The sequence below is a fragment of the Aedes albopictus genome, chromosome 2 (assembly GCF_035046485.1).
Source record: "Aedes albopictus strain Foshan chromosome 2, AalbF5, whole genome shotgun sequence".
Classification (NCBI taxonomy): Eukaryota; Metazoa; Arthropoda; class Insecta; order Diptera; family Culicidae; genus Aedes; species Aedes albopictus.
Genome location: NC_085137.1, coordinates 485,016,970 through 485,036,388, shown reverse-complemented (window position 1 = coordinate 485,036,388; position 19,419 = coordinate 485,016,970). Strand labels below are relative to the sequence as shown.

At 38.2% G+C, this 19,419-nt stretch overlaps 2 protein-coding genes across 2 annotated transcripts; both read right to left on the bottom strand.

The window, feature by feature from the left end:
* Positions 1–936: 936 nt before the first annotated feature.
* LOC115266445 (uncharacterized) lies at positions 937–6,295 on the bottom strand. Its single transcript, XM_062849309.1, has 3 exons — positions 5,959–6,295; positions 4,194–5,751; positions 937–1,254 (listed from the first exon to the last, which is right to left on the bottom strand). Exons 2-3 carry the CDS (start codon positions 5,065–5,067, stop codon positions 1,199–1,201), a joined length of 930 nt encoding a protein of 309 aa, XP_062705293.1. The 5' UTR covers positions 5,068–5,751; positions 5,959–6,295; the 3' UTR covers positions 937–1,198.
* Positions 6,296–10,061: 3,766 nt separating this feature from the next.
* Positions 10,062–14,774, bottom strand: LOC115260067 (uncharacterized). The gene is made up of 2 exons (XM_062854142.1): positions 12,818–14,774; positions 10,062–11,850 (listed from the first exon to the last, which is right to left on the bottom strand). The coding sequence occupies exons 1-2, from the start codon at positions 14,591–14,593 to the stop codon at positions 10,168–10,170; spliced, it is 3,459 nt and encodes a 1,152-aa protein (XP_062710126.1). The 5' UTR covers positions 14,594–14,774; the 3' UTR covers positions 10,062–10,167.
* Positions 14,775–19,419: the final 4,645 nt, after the last annotated feature.

Below are 19,419 nucleotides of genomic sequence, written 5' to 3'. Positions count from 1 at the left end.
AATCAATTTGGTGTGGGAATACATATAATTAATTTCCTAACAAAATCGATGCAGTATTGAGGCTCTCAAGTATGCGCATCTACATTGAGCGATAATTAGTTAAGTTCGATTTATAAAGAAATTGTTCAGCATTCAGGGCCGGGTATAAGGGGGGCGGGGGGCCAGAGCCCCGAGCCCCCACATTTTAGGGGCCTTCACAAAAACCGTTTTTTGCTTACAAACATCAACTTTATTTTTCATTTTGCTCAAGTACTGTTCAAAAACAAAGAAAAAATTATATGCTCATCGCATTTGTACCTCCGAGGGGCCTCCAGATCCATTCGGAACACAATTTTTGCTTTCCTAAAAAACTTAAACAGTTTTTAAAACTTTTTATCTTCTTATGTTCTGCCTTTCAGCTGTAGTTTGATGATAAACATGGTAGAATTGATTAAAGCTTGATCGTAAGAAAACGAGAGCAAAAAGTTTGTCGTAAAATGGGGCTGACAAAATCGGGTCCTTACTGTATTAGCCAACCACTATTGATTAAATATCAAACATCACGATATCCTTGTTTAAAATGTTGAGTCAGGGTATTTCTTCCGTTTCACTATACAACACTGTTGTTTTCAGCTCAACTTCCAAATCAAGACAACTTCACTCTTTATTCGCTCGTGTATTTATACATGCATGATTTTTAGTGTTTGTATTCGAATGGTTGGCAATCGTTCGAACTGACAGCATAGCACACGCTTGAAATAAACTATTCAGATTTCAAATCTTACAATTCCTCTTTCCTTAAGTTTAAAACATCAATAACTAAATAAAAATGATTGCATTCGAACACTTTTATCTTAATTTCAGATAGAACATTTGTTCCAATAATACTTACTTAGTATAAACAAAATCTGAATCTATTTTCTTCTTCTTGAACCTTTTTGATCGCCGTACTTCGAATTGTTCACTACTCTGGGGAGATATTATCCGCGGTGTTCGCTTATCGTTGTGTGTGGCTTGCGTTTCATCGTAGGATTGCAATACAGTGGGATGAACTTCACTTCTAACTGGCGGAGGAGGAGTAGGAGGATGCAGAACCTGTCGAGATGAGGTGCTCTGGAACGGCTCATCTTCATCCGAACTTTCGAATCGCCTTTTAGATGATATTCGGGCCCTTGCTGCAACTTCCTGAAGCGCCACATTGCGCCGCGGTTCAGAATTCTTAACTACTTTGATCTGCCCCCTGTGAGCCGAGATCACATTTGATGAAATCGCGATCTGAAAGGTATTTTGAGAAACTTTCTTAATAAAAGTTGCTAAAATCCATCGTTGAATATCATTTGGTTTGTTATTTCTGTAATAAACCTTGTCTCCTCTTGCTAAGGTATCAAGAGGATCCAAAACTTTTGTCTTAATTGGTTCTGTAACAACTCTTCTGCCTTTGTAAGGAGTATTCTCTTCCCATATCAGCTGATTTTTATAGCTCATTCTAGGATTAACCAAATCTAACAAAACTTTAGGTTTGTAACCCAAAACTCTATCAGCAGGTGTGTGCCCTGTTGTTGCTGAACAGGTGTTTCGGTAATTAAACAGAAAATAATCAAGTTTTTGTTGCATTCTTAGGTGTTTGAAATCCGCATCTAAAAGGAACTTTTTCAATACATCCTTGACTACTCTCACAAGACGCTCAGCCTGTCCATTGCTTTGTGGATGATAAATTGGACTTTTAATCACTTGTATTCCTTGCCTCTCTAAAAAGTTTATGAAATCTCTGGAATTATATGGTGGCCCGTTATCAGTCACTATCACGTCAGGCAAACCAAACCTTGTAAAGATATCAGTAAACTGCTTTATAACCTTCTCCGAATCTGTACCATTTTTCATCCAGGCTAATTCTAACCACTTAGAAAAACTATCGACCACTATTAAAAACGTTTCTCTTTCAAACTGCAAAAAATCAGCGTGGACTCTACTGAAAGGTCTATTTGTTGGAGTCCATTTATATGTGATGTTTTTCCCCGGAACAATGTTCATTTTAATACAAGTATCACAACGTTTTGCATGGTCGTCGATATCATTATTTATGCCGAACCAAAACACACTCCTTCTGGCTTGCTGTTTCATTTTAATAGGACCCACATGATTAGCATGTAAAAGTTTTAGTATTTTAGGTTGCAGGGTCCTTGGTATTACTACCTTGTCTTGTAAAAGTAAACAGCCCTCCACTACTTCAAAATCTTGATGAAGGGAAAATACATTTTTGAAAGTTTTATCTATTCTATCCGGCCAACCTTCCGTGGTGTATGTTATAATACGAAGTAAAAAGGAGTCCAACTTGGTTTCTTCAGCGACCAGTTTGAAATCAATCGGAATTTCATCTGAAAAATTCAAGCTTTTCACGTATATGGGATCACATTTCTTTGGAACTTCGTCTGTCAACGGGAATCTTGAACAGAAGTCGGCGTTGCACATTTTGGCTGACGGTCTATAACAAATTTCAAAGTCATAAATAGACAACTCCATAATATATCGCTGTAGTCTCGTCACATATATTGAGTTTTTCCCAGTTTTACCTAAGATGCCCAATAAAGGTTTGTGGTCTGTGTAGATTGTGAATTTTTGACCATAGAGGAATTTGTGGAACTTTTTAACTGTTGACACTATGGCCAAAGCCTCCTAATGCAGTATGGGATAGGTCTTTTGTGCAGGGTTCAAAGAGAAGGAAGTGAATGATATGGGCTTTTCAACTCCATTGATAAGGTGGGACATAACACCCCCTAGTCCGTATGAAAAAGCGTCAGTACTGACTACAATCGGTTTCTTCGGGTCATAAAGTTCTAGCATATTAGCATTTAGTATTAGTTTTTTTGCTTCGTTAAAAGATTTATCACAGTTTGAATCCCATAAAAACCGATTGTGTTTTTTGAGCAGCTGATACAAAGGATAAAGTACAGAAGAAAGATTTGGCAAAAACCTGCCATAATAGTTTATTAAGCCTAAAAAAGCTTTTAGCTCAGTTACTGATTTTTGTACTTTAGCTTTTTGTATTGTTTCCACTTTGTCTGGGTTTGGCAAAATGCCTTTCTCCGAAATAATATGTCCTAAATAAGGTAAACTAGTCGTAAAAAATGTACATTTTTTGAAGTTAACTTTAACATTAGCTTCATTCAACCTATTCAACACTAGTAACAGATTATCACGACACTCTTTGAAATTTCTTCCCGCAATTAGGACATCGTCAAGGTAGACAACAACGTACTCAATGTCTTTCAAAATTGCTTCCATCACCTGTTGGAAGATTGCCGCGCTGGAAGACGCTCCCTGCGGCAACCTGTTGTATTTGAAAAGTCCTTTTATGGTGTTAATTACCACCAACTCTCTAGACGCTTTTGACAAATTTAATTGTGTGTACGCTGTTGCCAAATCTAACGAACAAAATACTTTACAATCGGCTAAGGATGCAAATATGTCTTGGGCTGTTGGAAGAGGGTAAGTATTCGGAATCAAAACTTTGTTTAATGAAGCTTTGCAATCAATGACCAACCTGATACTATTGTCTTTCTTCATAACCGCCACGACAGGCGATGCCCACAAGCTAGTTTTAATTGGAGTGATAATGCCATCTTGTTCTAAAGTATCCAAATGCTCAATCACCTTATCACGAATCCTGTAAGGCACATCATATGCCCTTTTAAATATTGGTATATTTTCTCGAAGTACTAATTCGGCTTCGTGTCCAACTACTGGTTTAGAAAAATCTTGATTGAAAACATTTACATACTTGGCTTTGATTTCCTCAATAAACTGTTTGTTTTGATCCGAATCAATCGAATTACTAATAGAAAAAACGTTTGAAAAATTGTTACGCCAGCCAACACAAAAAACATCCATCCAATCTCTTCCCAATAAAGGCATAAACTGGTGGTTGCTGTTAAGTATGACCAATTCTAGTGAACATCGCTTATCTTTAATCGAAACTGATACTGTAGCCACACCAAAAACTTCCAAATTTGATCCATTGATCACCACTAATCTACGTTTACAATTTTTCAAAACAACATTACTCAAATTTCTAGAAAAATCTGCACGACTCATAACTGATACCGCGGAACCACTGTCGATCTCCATTTTAAATGCTTTGTTCTCGATATTAACATTGAGGAGACAAGGGTCACTTATGTTTTTTATTGATTTAATCATGAGACAAGGATAGTCACCTGCTTCATTGTCGGTGTCATAATCCATTTGCAGTCTCTTGAAATAGTCATTCGGATCCTCGTTGTCTACTTCATTCACAAATTTCACTGTCGCACGGTTGCTGTTCTTCCACTGGTAACAAAAGCGCTGAATGTGACCTTTAGCTTTGCAGTAATGACATACAAAATTTGCGTACCTTCCCTTGCTACTAACCCGATTGTTACGTGAATCTGACCTTGATCTTTCTCTAAAACGTCTGTGTCCATTATCCCTGTTCCAACTTCTCGATCTTCCTCTTTCACGATCTGCTCTATTCGAATCATAGCGAGAATCTCGTCGACCAAGCCTAAACTTGACCGAGTTAACATTTTCATCGGGGTTGAGCTTTTGTCTATTGCAAACCGCCATTTCCTTATTTTTAATAATGCGCTCCGCCGATTTCAAAGTTAGTTCTTCTTCGTTCAATAGCCTAGTTTGCAGATCTTTGTCATAAACTCCATATACAAGCTGATCTCTTATGGCCGAATCGCGAAATGCCCCAAAATCACAAGCTTCCCCCAATAGTTTTACTGCCAAAATATAATTTTCTCCGGATTCTGTTGATCCTTGCAGACGACAACGAAATTTATACCTCAAAACGATTTCAGAATCCACTTTATCGTATCTTTCCTTTAATTTCTTTGTTATTTCCGCATAACTTAACGTTTTCAGGTCAGTAGCAGGGTAAAGTAATTTTAATTCTTCAAATACTGTCATTCCGGCAAAGTTCATGAATAGATCTTTTTTTCTATTTTCATCGATGTTATTACTAGAAAAGAAATACTCCAAAAGTTCCACATAATTGGAGAAGGATGAGCCCGGAACATACGGGTCAATGCTACCAATCAGAGCCATGGCTATATACAAAATTTTTTAAACAATTTGAAAATCCGTTTTAACTTGAGCAATTATAAGAAAAAAATCACGTACCTTTCCTTCCGAAGCCTCCTTTGCGCCCGTATAAAAAACGTTCCGTTGTCACTCGATTCTCCACAACTGTCCGGAGCAGCGATTGCAAATGGCCGCCGTGGAAAACAGCACTCCGAAGTACGCTGGAACTCGTGCTGGAGATTTCCGACCAGGATCTTTGCTGAAGACTGCAGCTAGCCCGCCGAACAGGATGCCACTGATTCACTACCGTTCCTCGTTTCGAATTTCGTTTACAAAACCGCTGCTGAATTTCTCACGCTTGGCCGGGCCGAAAACACAATGGCCGCTTCCACAATCACTGCCTTTTATGTAGTTTCCTCCGTTCCACAAAATTGGTCGTAATCTGGGATTCCCTCTTAACCGTACACTCCAGTAGTGCGCCCGGACCAGATTTCAGACAGAAGGTTGTTCCGGAATGACAAAAACCGCTGCTGAATAGCTACACCAAACCACGCCGAATTACAATAACCGCTGCTGATCCTCAACCGATTTTTTTAGCACAAATGGACACTTCTGATCACTTCGATTGAAATTCACACCACGCGTCGCTGGTACAATAGCGCAAACGCACGCTCAAGATGGCGAATATTGGCGTCACTTACGACCGGCCTGTCGAAAAGAAAAAAAAAAACACCACACTTCAATACAATTTCCGCATAAAAGATTTCTTTTAGACTATGGCGTAAACGCTATGGCGTTCAACTACACAATGACGAGCCTTTTCAAAGCCACGCAAAACCTTGCCGATGACTTGCTCCAACGAAATTCACAATGGTGACCGAAAACTTTCCGAAAGCACACTTTCTTTTGTCTTACCTAGCTCGCACAAAACGCCTCGTCCAACGCCGGCACTCTTTCCGACCGCTTTACCAGCAATGTTCACCACTTGAGATCACACTCTACACTAACTTTCAGCTAAACTTCAGCTATTTTATCCTCGTACCACTTTAAAATGTTGAGTCAGGGTATTTCTTCCGTTTCACTATACAACACTGTTGTTTTCAGCTCAACTTCCAAATCAAGACAACTTCACTCTTTATTCGCTCGTGTATTTATACATGCATGATTTTTAGTGTTTGTATTCGAATGGTTGGCAATCGTTCGAACTGACAGCATAGCACACGCTTGAAATAAACTATTCAGATTTCAAATCTTACACCTTGCAGATGGTAACCCTACTGCAAGTGTTGATTCAATTGACAAAGTGTTGGAGTCATGGAGAAAAGTTTCCGCCAGACTCAGAAGTGAGTGCGCTGCAACGCGCGCCAACGAGTGAGGTGCGGATCGCAATCGATTTTGTATTTCGATTTTAGTGTCCATTCTTCATCCAGCACAGTACATAAATTTCACGATCATGAATGGGCTGAACGTGTGCAGCCCGCAGCTTGCAGCGCACATTCTGCGTTGAGTCGCACCTATCTGGCAACAATTGGAACGCTTCGGCTGGGTTATGCTTCAGTGCAAGTGCAATTTAACACGAATTTGGAAGAATTTCGGTGGATGCGTTGAAGTGCTTTATTGCGAAACAATTGACCATTTAAACAATAAACCCTCCCAAATTCGAACGCAGCTCTTTCGTCATCATGTTAGATACTATTCCTCAGGTATGTTAGTCGACGTATCTCTCACAGTTGTCATAGGTATATAACTCCGAAGAAAAGTTTCAATAAGCCAGAATCCGAAAGATATATTGACCGAAATAAAAGGATTTATTGACCGTACTTCCTAGACAGCCAGCGGATGGAACTCTCCAGCCGCCAGCAAGGTTTAGAACTTTTAACCTTTCCCCCGAGATTGGAGCTGGGTTGTCTGGAATATATAGACACGGATGGTATCCCGAGCAGGGAATGAGAACTAATTGAGAACAAATTGAGTTATTTAGATATCACGAATTTTGATAACAAAGTGAGTTTTCATTTTGTATGACTTAAGTGTTAACATAACAAAAATGATAACAAAATAATGTACTGGAATATCTAATTGAAAACAGAATGAGATCTCATTGATAACAAATTGATATCTCATTTTGTTATCCACAATTTACGATTTGATATCATACGCAGTTCTCAGGGAGTTATCAAATCTATAGGGTAATAACTAAAAATTAATAACAAATTTAGTATTCATTTTGATATTTTATTAGGCATTAATTTACATGAATAAGTAAAAATTTAAATGAAATTTTATTTTATATTCAAAGAATCTCGTGATTGAAAACTTGTTTTGTTTGATACGATATCATTAGAATATGACTCCTATAAATGTCGTAGTATTATCGATTGTAAGTTAATACAATTTGTAACATTAACATTTCATCAACAGTCATTTCTAACTTGGAGCCTACACGAAGGAAAATTGTAAGGAAATCGGATATGATATCCTCTTAGATATCCAGTATACTTCAACTAAAAGATTATCGGGTTTGGCATAGCCTTTTGGCATAATGATCAAATTTCATAATCTGGCAGAACATTCGTTTGGCAAAATGGCCGTTTGGCATAACAATAATTGAAATGGCATTCATCATTTTCATGTATAAGTATCTGTGTTATTTTCAAAACTGTATCAAACATCTCGGGATTCATAATTTTGGTACGGAGCTACAATGAATCCTTTTTCACGCGATATTTATAAAGGTAAAATATGTGACCTTCGACAGTAGAATGACCGCGAATTACTTCGGTTGGCCATATCTAACTTCATTTGTCTTTAAGTTAGAATTATGCCAAATGAACATGTCACATGAATATGCCAATCGGCTATAATGCCAAATGACTATTATGGCAAATGACTTTATGCCATACGACTTAAAGTGTGAGAAAATTTTGAGTATAGACTGTTTCAGAAATTGTAAATACACTAACGATTGGATGCCATTTCAATTTCAGCCCAAAAAAGTTTCTTCTAGCTCTTATAGTATACATTCTAATGAAGCAAATAATACCAATTTTGTTGATGTTCCTAGTCAAAGTTAAAAAATGGGGCTCTGTAAACTAGATGATTAAAATTTGAAGTTGCACAAAGTGATCAAAAAATGTAGCATAATAGAAGAGAAGAAAAAAATCTCACAAATAAAATATTCTATTTCCAAACACAATGAAAGTTACAGTTTCAATAAGAAAATATAATTCTCGATTGGATAAAACAATTTTTGCTAGAATATTTGATCAAGAACCATCATTATGGGCCATTTCAATGCAACAATTGTTGTTTCAAATTTCTCAACAACACATGTATCAACAAACGTTAAGCAAACGAATGTCTTATTTGCTGCTTACTGCGTTCGTTTTTATGGTATGGCAAGCTATGCCAATAAATTAGTTGAAATTAGATGTGTTCAGGAAAGCTAAGAAACTGTGTGGTAGTTCTTATGTTTCGGTGAAAACCTTAAAAAATGTGAAACTTAAGGCTTATTGAGAAAACGAATATGATAAAAAGTTAGATAAAATCCTTAAAAAACACCTTTGTGCAAATGGGAATATGAAGAATTAAGTTAATTGTTAGAGAATTCGAATGTTTTTCTAAAATCATGACAATTTTATGGCAATATTCCCTTTCAATACAAAAATGTGGATCACAATATGCTGTGTTCTGAAAGAAGTTGGTTGAAATTATCAGAACAGTTCATTTAATTTAATATACAAAGTGTATTCATAATTTCTGAAACAGGCTATACTGTGGAACTCTCATTATTCTCTTACGAAAGTGCGAATAGTGCAGTTTAAAAAAATAAAACTGAAGAAATAATCACCCTGTAGTTCAATTTTCAAAATATTTGGCAATATGTTTAGATTGAAATAACTAATATAGGGGAACTTTTGTATTCTGGGCAGTTTTATTCTCTTCGTTATGGAAGGCTTTGTGAAACCTGTTGAATTCAACGTTGGCCTCATATCTTTCCCAACCAAGCTGTGCTATACGACCAAGTTTCAGGCGATTTGGCCGATGAAAAACCCCGCATAACGAAGAGAACAACACTGCCGATAATAATCAGGTACCCTAAAAAGACTTATTAAATCAATTTAAATCAATAGCATGACCATTACCCAGAATCAGCAATTGCAAATTTTGTGTCAATATGAAAGTACAATACTAAGGTAGATTTAACAAATACTTTGTGAATATAAATTATGTTAATAAAGCATATTAAACCTATTTTTGATTTTTGAAATCAAATATTGTTAACATTGAGTTTTTGAAATGATAACAAAATGATATCTCAATTTGATATTAAATAAAAACAATTCGGAACGAAAACTTGTTTTGATTTCATTTTGTTATCAGTAACAAAATGAGTTATCAATTTGTTATAGGTTTGTTCTCATTCCCTGCTCGGGATAACGAAGCTGAATCGAAAGAACATGGCTGAGCATAAAACTTTTGTATCGTTGCTGTTGGTATCAGGTGCAACGGTTGTTGCTTTCGCTCGACTACCGGGGCTCAGTGTGTGATGAAGCCGATGCACTGCTTCCGCTCTTGATGTGAAGCTGTGGATCGGGGGTTTTGGTTGTTGTTGGGAAGAGCTTTGAACCGACGCTTTGGGAAATGAGAACAGTTAGTGAAAATAGATGGTTTAGAACTCTTACTCCAACAGTTTATGAGCAAAATACGTTGATGATGCCACCACCATCCCTCTCTCCCACAGCAAAAGTTGCAAATTCTATCGGAACTCCGTCATCACGTAGGGTCGGTAGCAACCTACCGAGCCATATCGAACCTGTTATGCTGTTTATAATTCCTCAGCAAAAAGCTTTGAACCCGATTATTCCAATACCTCCGGGCATGTTTCCTGCGTGCGTCTCGTACACGGTAAGGACCTGGTTTAGTAAGCTTGTTGGGTAGGTAATGCATACTAGGTATATATATATATATAAGTTATAAAACGGGGCTGCGGATAGAGGTTTTTAAAAAACACAAAATTGAACTTCACACTTAGAGCTCTGACTCTAGACTGATTTATTATACCTATCCTGAGTCCCTGACTACCTATGAGCCCTGTCCAGCTACTTGCTGAGTATGCACACTCTATTGGATCGCGTTGTGGTGCCTCGTGGTGGTGTCCGGTTGCGGTGCTGTAGACTGTTCTTCGTAGAAATGCGCGCGGAGTCGTTGCAGCTCCTTCTCTAGCTCCACCTGCTGACGTTGCAGATTCCTTACTTGATGGTGTTGACTATTCTGGTCGTTTACGATGTTCGGTTTGTTTGGTTGGTGGGAAGCAACTATAACTGAACCCTCCTCAAGTACGGAACGTCCCGGTCCGTTGGTTATGTTTTTCACGATGACTTTGATGATGATGCAAATACCGCAAAATCCAAGTATGGTTGATATCGAAATTCCTCCGAACGTTGTCCAAAGTTTGAAATGTAGACTGTCTTGTTGCAGATATACGTGGTCCAATTTTTGCCGGTTACTAACTGCAGTATTGCTGATCTCTGCTATGTCGTGTGGTTTATGAAGACTCCATTCCATTAAACTGTTGTGAAATGCATTGTTGATTACTTCGGTGTCGATGAACGATTCCGAACTTCGGAATGATTGGCCGTTGAAGTTGACGGTGCAGTTGTTGAATTTGATGATGAAATTTCCGGTGATTCTTCTGGTATCTGGTCCGCAATTTGTTTCCAAGGTGTGGTTGACGGCATTCGAGATTAATAGGGTGTTCTCGTTTACCAGTTGTTGGGTGGTTTCGTTTTGGAAAATAGAACTGCATCGTGACTGTTTTCCAAATATGATGGCTTGGATACAGTCGTCCTCAAACTCTGTGATGAATGTTGATTTTTGGACGAAATCTTCTGGGTTTCTGGTCGTGAATAATTTGTTACCATGCCGTATGATGTGGCTTGGGTATGATCTGATTATTTGATTATCCACGATGAGTGGGTAGATCCTTGTGATTGTCGATGTTGTAGATTCCAGCTGTGGAACGTTAAGGATGTACAGTAAATCACCGTTTCTAACAGCAACCTTCGGGGTAACGAATTGAAGTGCTTCGTCTGGGAAGTGGATGAGTACTCCTTGGTCTTGAAGGGTTGATTTGATGATGTTAATTTCCCGCGTAGATAGAATTTTGTTGTTACTGATGGAGATCTTTGAGAGGGTGATGGCTTCTTGAATGTTGTCCAATAGCTCGTTGATGACGTCGACGTTTAACATTGTTGTGACTGCATCTAAGGCATCCAGGTTTGCCTTGTTTTTACTGTTGAGGGAGTTAGCTATTTGGTTAACGGTTATCGTGAGCTGCGTAATCCTGTTGTTGATGTTGTCGTTTATCTTGTATTGGTGGTTGTTTTGGTTAATAAGCTCGTTCATGGTAGAGTTGATGATGTGTAAGTCCTGCGCATCCGGTGATCCAGCTATCCATTTCCACGCGGTGCCTAGTGAATCCCATCGTCGGTGGCGACGTGCCTGCTGTGGCTTCAATCCATAGAGAGTTGCATATAGCTTCTTAATCCTGAACTTGATCACTTCGTGTAAGGGGTTGTTAGTATTTGTTAGTTTGTTATAGAATGAATTCGTTATAATTTCCATGCTCTCCTCAATTCTATCTAGCTTCACTGGGTGTATGATTTTTATGTTTCCGGTTTGTATCTTACAATTGGTTATTTTGATTTCGACAATTGGGTTATTTCCTATGTTTATAACATTCAAAAATGAGTCTGCCAATGTGTATGGAATTATACTGTATATAATGATCGAAGCACATATTAGCTGTAAAGTTAAAGTTAGTGTGTTAGTATGGATTTAGTATGATTATGGTTTTTTTTTTTTTTTTTTTTCGATTAGGCAATTCAAGATTGGAGGGGACAGATTCTTTTATCTTTCAAGCTTTCCTTTTTCTTTTTAAATTTCCTTTGTGTAGCTTAATATCTCTGAAATCTATCACTGTTTTCCTCCTGTTGACCCTAACTTTCTGTTTTCTGAATTTAGATTTTCTTTTATTAGGAATACCGGAAGTTTTTACAAAAATGTCTTGATTTGGTTCAAAAATTGGGTCGTCCTCCCTAGTTTTATTACGAGAATCAATTTGTTTTTTCTGACGCGCTTCTAATTCTTGAATAATTTCATCAAAGAGTTCGTCCCTATTTTCAAGTATCTTTGGGAGATCAAGTGGTCTTTCGTCGCCATCTTTGCATCCGAAAAATACTTCAAAGGGCGTTAGTTGAGTTGCCGAATGTATGGTTGTGTTGTACAGTTCCGTCGCTATTTTGTATATTTCTTTGTTCAAAAGATCGGGAAACTTATGTTTAATACACCTAAAGATCTCGCTTAAAGTTGAATGGAATCGTTCCACGATACCATTCACTTCGCTGTGATCTGATGGTGTGTGATAAATTTCTATATTAAGCCTCTGAAGGAGACCTCGTATTTCTATTGCCTTAAAAGCGACTTCGTTGTCACACACAATCATCTTTGGGGTTCTAAATGTCGTGAGTAATTTAACGAGACCCCTTTTAATGTCCGGAATAGACCTTGACTTGACAGGGATAAGCATCGCGAATCGAGATAGCTTATCCACTGCGGATAGAAAGATATTTGGACTGGATATGAAGATGTCCATATGAACGATATCGAGAGGTTTAGCAGGGATTGGGGTGTATGCGAACTTAATTTTATATGGGTTCCTCTCGTATTTGTTTTGAAGGCAAATATTACAAAGGTTAACGAAACTTGTTACCTTGTTCCGCATCCTTGGGAAGAAGTATTTTCCAGAGATCACCTTGTAATTATCTTCGATTCCGCGGTGGGCGCGGTCGTGCGTTTCCTCGATGATCTGGTCTTGTCCCTCTTCGGTAAGAATATCCTGCAAAATAGACTGGGTGAGTACAACTTTGAAGGATTTATTACGGGAAAAATAGTTTTTATAAGCTAATTGTATCCATTTTAACCATTGTTCTGGGCATAGGATACAACTCGTTCGGGTCGGATGCATGTAGTCTCGGAAGATACTTATGGCGTTCACCAATCCAAATGTTGCTCTGGTGATGGTTCGTCTGAATACAGAGGGGAAAATTTCCTCGTACGATTCATCGTTCCTTGGCCCTTCTGTAATTAAAACTTGATTTTTGAAGACATTAATTGGTCGTAAGGTCATTTTGATCAAGTCACTTGCATCAGATGAGCTGGAGTGGACGGTCCCACTATCACTGTCATCATTATCGTTATTGTCATCAGATTTATCTTCGTCGCTGGATGATGATAAAGATTCTTGTTCGTTAGCATTTATTGCCGGGTTAATATTTATTTCATGGTGAAGACGAGACAAACCGTCTGCGACGACGTTTTGTTTTCCGGGGCGATATTGAATTTCGTAGTCGAATTGTTCAAGTCGCAGTTTCATCCGAATGAGCCTATCATTTGATGTTTTCATATTCAAGGCGTAAGTCAACGGCTTGTGATCCGTGTATAAAGTAAATTTCCGACCAAACAGATATGGTCTGAAATATCTGCACGCCCAATCGATAGCGAGAAGTTCCTTCTCAATTGTAGAGTACTTTTCTTCGCTTTTCGTCAGCGTACGTGACGCGAAGGCTATAGGTTTGTCTTTCCCAATGGGCCCTTGTGACAAAACCGCGCCTATAGCGTAGTTAGAAGCATCTGTGGTGAGCACAAATGGCTTCGAAAGATCCGGACGTTGAAGCACATGGCTACTGGTCAGGATATTTTTGCAACGATTGAAGGCTGATACAAACTCGGGTGAATGAGTGATCTTTTCGCCTTTACGTAGTTGCTGGGTTAAAGGTTTTGCAATTTTAGCAAAATCCTTTATGAATTTTCGGTAGTAACCCATGGTTCCTAAGAACCCTTTGAGTTCGGTTTCATTTTTTGGCAAAGGCCAATTTTGGATAACTTTGATTTTATCCGGATTGGGTTTTACTCCTTCAGGAGTAACTATGTGTCCTAAGAAGGCTACCTCCTTCTGGAGAAATTCGCTTTTATCAATCTGAATTTTCAGATTGTGTTTGCGAAGAGTCTCCATTACTTTGGATATATTTATCAAATGCTCCTGCAGGCTGGTTGAATAGATGATGATATCATCCATGTACACCAGGCAAATCACACCGACATGTTCTCGGAGGATGTTATCCATCACTCTTTGAAATGTGGCGGGAGCGTTCTTTAATCCAAAGGGCATTCTGAGAAACTCGTAGTGTCCTCCTTCGACACTAAAAGCTGTCTTATGAATATCCTTTTTTGCTAGCTCTATCTGGTGGAAGCCAGAAGCTAGATCCAATGTTGAAAAATACTGACATTTTCCTAGTTTATCTAGAATGTCCGTTATGTTGGGGATCGGGTAACGATCATCTAAAGTTTTTTCGTTCAACTTTCGATAATCTATAACCAATCTCCATTTCCTTTGTCCAGAAGCATCTAGCTTCTTTGGCACTACCCATACTGGGGAAGACCATGGACTGCTTGAATGTCGAACGATTCCTTGTTCGAGCATTTTCATAATTTGTCGTTGTACCTCTTCTTTGTGACAGAAGGGGTATCTATACGACTTTGTGTATACGGGAAGTTCATCCCTTGTATTGATCTCATGTTGAATTGCACTTGTAAAGGTTAAAGGTTCATTTCCGTGGTGAAACACGTCTTGAAATTTACTAAGCACCTTTGTTAGTTCTGTCCTTTCCTCTGAATTTAAGTGATCCATACGAATATGTTGGTTTAATGCTGGTGTAGAGTCCAGCCAAAATGTGAACGTTTTTCAGCAGTTTGACCTCATTTCCGAAAAGGAAATCTCCGTCCGAAACGGACGTTGGCATGAAGATAGCCTTGGTCTCGTTTGCATTTATATTTATCGTTTCAGGGAATTTTTTGTGGAGTGGGATTTCTATCGATCCAATTCTCAAGGTATCCTTAGCCGTATCGATAACAGCTCTCAATGACTTTAAAGATTCGTATCCTATCAGTCCTTGAAAGAAATTGTGGAAGTCGAATAAGAAGAATTTTTGAGATGGGAGGTTTTTATTGAAATTTACGAACGGATTAAAATATGTGAATTTATCCACAGAGAAGGTTCCACTTATGTTAGTAATTTTATGTTGAGCACCTAATCTAATGGAATTATATGGGACCAATTTCGGTGAGATGTAGTTTTTATTGGCACCAGTGTCAATAAGCAATTTAATCTCTCCAAATTTGGGTGATTGTATCACGATATAGGGAAGGAAGTTGTTGGTCATTCCTCTTGGGGAATGTCCAGTCCCAGATGAAAATTTAGGTTTTCACCATTGACAAGTGAATCGGAATTCGAATTTTCCTCAACCGGAATGTTAGCTTGGTGTTCATCGTTTGTCATCTGACCGTAACTTGGTTCGCAGTTACAACATTGGGTGTCGTAACCAGTAACATCTGGTTGTTCGCACTGGGGTTGAACGGATTCATGGTGATTTAAATTAGAGTGATATTGTCTAGTTTGTTGCGACATTATCTCTGGTTTAATTTGGAGTCGGCCAGGTTGTGGACTGAAGCGATTGTTGTATTGTGGGATGAAGTTACTGGCATGCTTTTGTTGGGGAATGAAGCGATTATTTTGGGATGAATTCGAATTATGGGGGTTTGAATTTTGGGGTCTGTTTTGGGGTTGTGGAGCATTATACCCACGCCCGGTTTGTCCAAAGGGATAACCTTTCGAATTACTGTTAAGATTTCTTGAAGTGTTTGAGTCATGAAATTTTGACAATTTTTCGCGTCTCCGCTGATTGGCCAAATGCTGTTCTAAGGCTCCTTCATAAGCCTCTTGCAGGTTTTTGGGCCTATAAATTCGTGTTAAAGACGAGAGATGGTCGGGAAGGCCGTCAATGAATGCGTTAGTTATCATTGCCTCGTAGTTAACCATTAAGATCTTGACACACGGTCTGGTATCGTCGTTTGCAAGAAGGTTAGCATTTATGTCCGCTTTTAACTTCTTGCATGACTGATAATATGAAGTCAGATCTTGGTTGCCTTGTTTCAGCTGAGCTATTTTTGTACTTAGCGTGGCTAAGTCACGTTTATCTCCCAGCTCATCCTTTAAGGCCTGCTTTATTTCATTCCAATCGTTTTTTACTTGGTTTCTGACTAATACATCATTTGCATCTTTGACAATTTTGTCTCGGATGAGACCAGTCCAGAGTGGCATTACTCTGTCCACAGTGGTTTGGTCGTTTATAGTGGCCTGGCAATACGTTATTTTCTGGTCGACGGAGTCGATCCAGGAGGATAACATTGCCGGTTCTCCTGAAAAAGTCGGAATAAGTTTGATGGGATCAGGTATACTGAAACCATCGAACCTTTTCTCAACTGCCACAGTAGCTTGCTGTGACGGACTACTTGATTGGTTTCTGGAGGCCTCAAGGGCAGAAATCTGGAGCCGTTGTTGCTCCATTTTTGCCATCAGCTCATCCACCAATTGCTGTAGTTCCATCGACATTGTTCGGGTGAACATGCAGTATACTAGATTTCACTTAAAAAGTCGGCTTTCAAAAAATTTACGTCAAAATCTCAATTTAGATCAACTGAGATCCTGGTTCGCTTAAATTTTCTTCAAAATCTCAATTTTTGATTAACTGAAATTTTGGTTCACTAATATTTTGGGATTACTGGGAAAAATGCGTATTCACTGATTACTAAAATTCTGCGTTCACTGTAATTTTCGCACGCTTTTCAGAAAAATAAAATGGAATAATTGAGATTTTGGTTCACTAAAATTTTGGGATTACTGGGAAAATGTGTATTCACTGATTACTCAAATTCTGCGTTCACTGTAATTTTCGCACGCTTTTCAGAAAAATAAAATGGAATAATTGAGATTTTGGTTCACTAAAATTTTGGGATTACTGGGAAAATGTGTATTCACTAACTACTAAAATTCTGCATTCACCGTAATTTTCACGCACTTATCAATAGCTTGTCCGTTTTCAAATCACTTTTTGATATTTTTATCGATTATAACCTTATAATCTCGACTGCGCCTTTTTCAAAATTCCTTATCGTTTCACTTATATTTGGTTGGAATATCTTTTTATCTCGACTGCGCTTTATTTCAAAATTCTTTATCGTTTCACTTATATTTGGTTGGAATAATCTTTTTATCTCGACTGCGCCTTATTTCAAAATTCTTTATCGTTTCACTTATGTTTGGTGGGGATCACTTTTCACTGTCTCTTAACTAAGTTACTAACCTTATTTTTGCGCGATAAGCCGTCGCGCGGGTGATGATGGGAGTCAGCAATCAGGTCCGTGGGTGGTGACAATTCCGGAGTTCGCTGCAAATCTCCAATATTCCTTTGGGGATGTTTCCTCGTCGGTCGATATTCCCTCGTCGACGATTCCACGAACGCACTCACTTAATTATCACTGCACCACTGTATCCTACCGCACTAAGCCAGTTATAAAACGGGGCTGCGGATAGAGGTTTTTAAAAAACACAAAATTGAACTTCACACTTAGAGCTCTGACTCTAGACTGATTTATTATACCTATCCTGAGTCCCTGACTACCTATGAGCCCTGTCCAGCTACTTGCTGAGTATGCACACTCTATTGGATCGCGTTGTGGTGCCTCGTGGTGGTGTCCGGTTGCGGTGCTGTAGACTGTTCTTCGTAGAAATGCGCGCGGAGTCGTTGCAGCTCCTTCTCTAGCTCCACCTGCTGACGTTGCAGATTCCTTACTTGATGGTGTTGACTATTCTGGTCGTTTACGATGTTCGGTTTGTTTGGTTGGTGGGAAGCAACTATAACTTATATATATATATATATATATATATATATATATATATATATATATATATATATATATATATATATATATATATATATATATATATATATATATATATATATATATATATATATATATATATATATATGGTATAACTTCTCATGACTAGAGGACAACACGGATGACTGGTCCAAACTAGGCCTGTTTTCAAATCAGGAGCAGGTTTTAATTCAATTTTCTATAATTCTCAACTCATTGTAGCCTAGAGATTTTGTCAATGCAATCGATAACACAGCAGAACTATATAACTATTGGTCTGTCTCAAGAGCAAACTTATATGTGTCTGACAGATTTTGGGCTGCTGAATCCGAATCCGGGCTCAGATTTGCTCCAGCGCGTCACAATTTTGAGCTATATATTATATTTATATTAATTTATAGGGCAAAATATGCGATTTTGGGCTTTTTTGATTGCAAGCTATTAGGTATGAACATAATGTTTTCAAGCAATGAAAGCGTAAATTGGGCAATTAACATCCGAATTAACGACTCATGCAAAATATTTCGTTTAACCAAATAAAATTTGATAGGTTTAAGCGATTTATGTTAGGTACGATATTTCCCATATAAGTCACCCTCCAAAAGTTGCATGCAAGTTTACATACTGACATAAAATGCTTTAATCTATTAAATTTGATATGGTAGAGCAAAATATTTTACATGAGTCGTTAATTTAGAGATTAATTGACCAATTTACATTTTGATTGCTTAAAAAAATATGTTTATGCTTAATGGCTGGCAGTCAAAAAAGCCCAAAATCGCATATTTTGCCCTATAAATTGGGGTATAGCTTAAAATTTTGACGTGCTGGAGACCAGATTCGGATTCAGCGGCCCAAAATCTGTCAGAGACACATAAGTTTGCTCTTGAGACAGACCAAAAGGTAATTTTTGTTATGCTGTGTTATGAAACGGTTCGGGTGTAATCGGGAATCAAACTCGTCACCCTCAGCATTGTTTTGCTGATTGCACGTGCGCTTACCACATCAGCTACATGGGCTTCACGACTATAGAATATATTCCTCTTCATTTCCTCTGGAACAGAACAAACAATAAACGCTGCCTGTTGTTGTGACTTGTGACTTTAAGTCAACCAATTTACTTTTTCTTTCCGACATCTCTGGGATTCCTCCAGGTTTAATTATTAGGATTGCTCCAGATATTTATTATGAGATTTGTACTGTAGATTTCCTGCTTGGATTGCTTCGAAAATTGCTGACCCTTAAGGAATTCGAAGTGGAATTCCTCCAGGATTTTTTGCTGCGATTCCATCAAGAAATTTTGCTTCTCTAAATAAAAATACTTAAAAATTTTATTGGTGTCTCTCCAAGAATACCACAGAAAGTTTTCAAAGAAATTTTTTCCGGGATTTTATAACGATTCATTCACATGTGTCTCTTTAAGAGTTTTCCAAGCATTCCTCCTGTGATTTCTCCAGAAACTTTTCCTGAGATTCGTACAGGAACTCCTGCTAGGATTTCTCCCAAATTTTTGCTGGTGCATGCCAGGACTCTTTC

Excerpts from the sequence above, each read along its gene's own strand:
- LOC115266445 (XM_062849309.1), bottom strand. The coding sequence starts at position 5,067 with ATGGCTCTGATTGGTAGCATTGACCCGTATGTTCCGGGCTCATCCTTC. Across the intron at positions 1,255-4,193 it reads TGACACCGACAATGAAGCAG|ATCGCGATTTCATCAAATGT; the intron begins GTGACTATCCTT and ends AATACCTTTCAG.
- LOC115260067 (XM_062854142.1), bottom strand. The coding sequence starts at position 14,593 with ATGAAAATGCTCGAACAAGGAATCGTTCGACATTCAAGCAGTCCATGG. Across the intron at positions 11,851-12,817 it reads TCCCAAGGATGCGGAACAAG|CTAATATGTGCTTCGATCAT; the intron begins GTAACAAGTTTC and ends TTAACTTTACAG.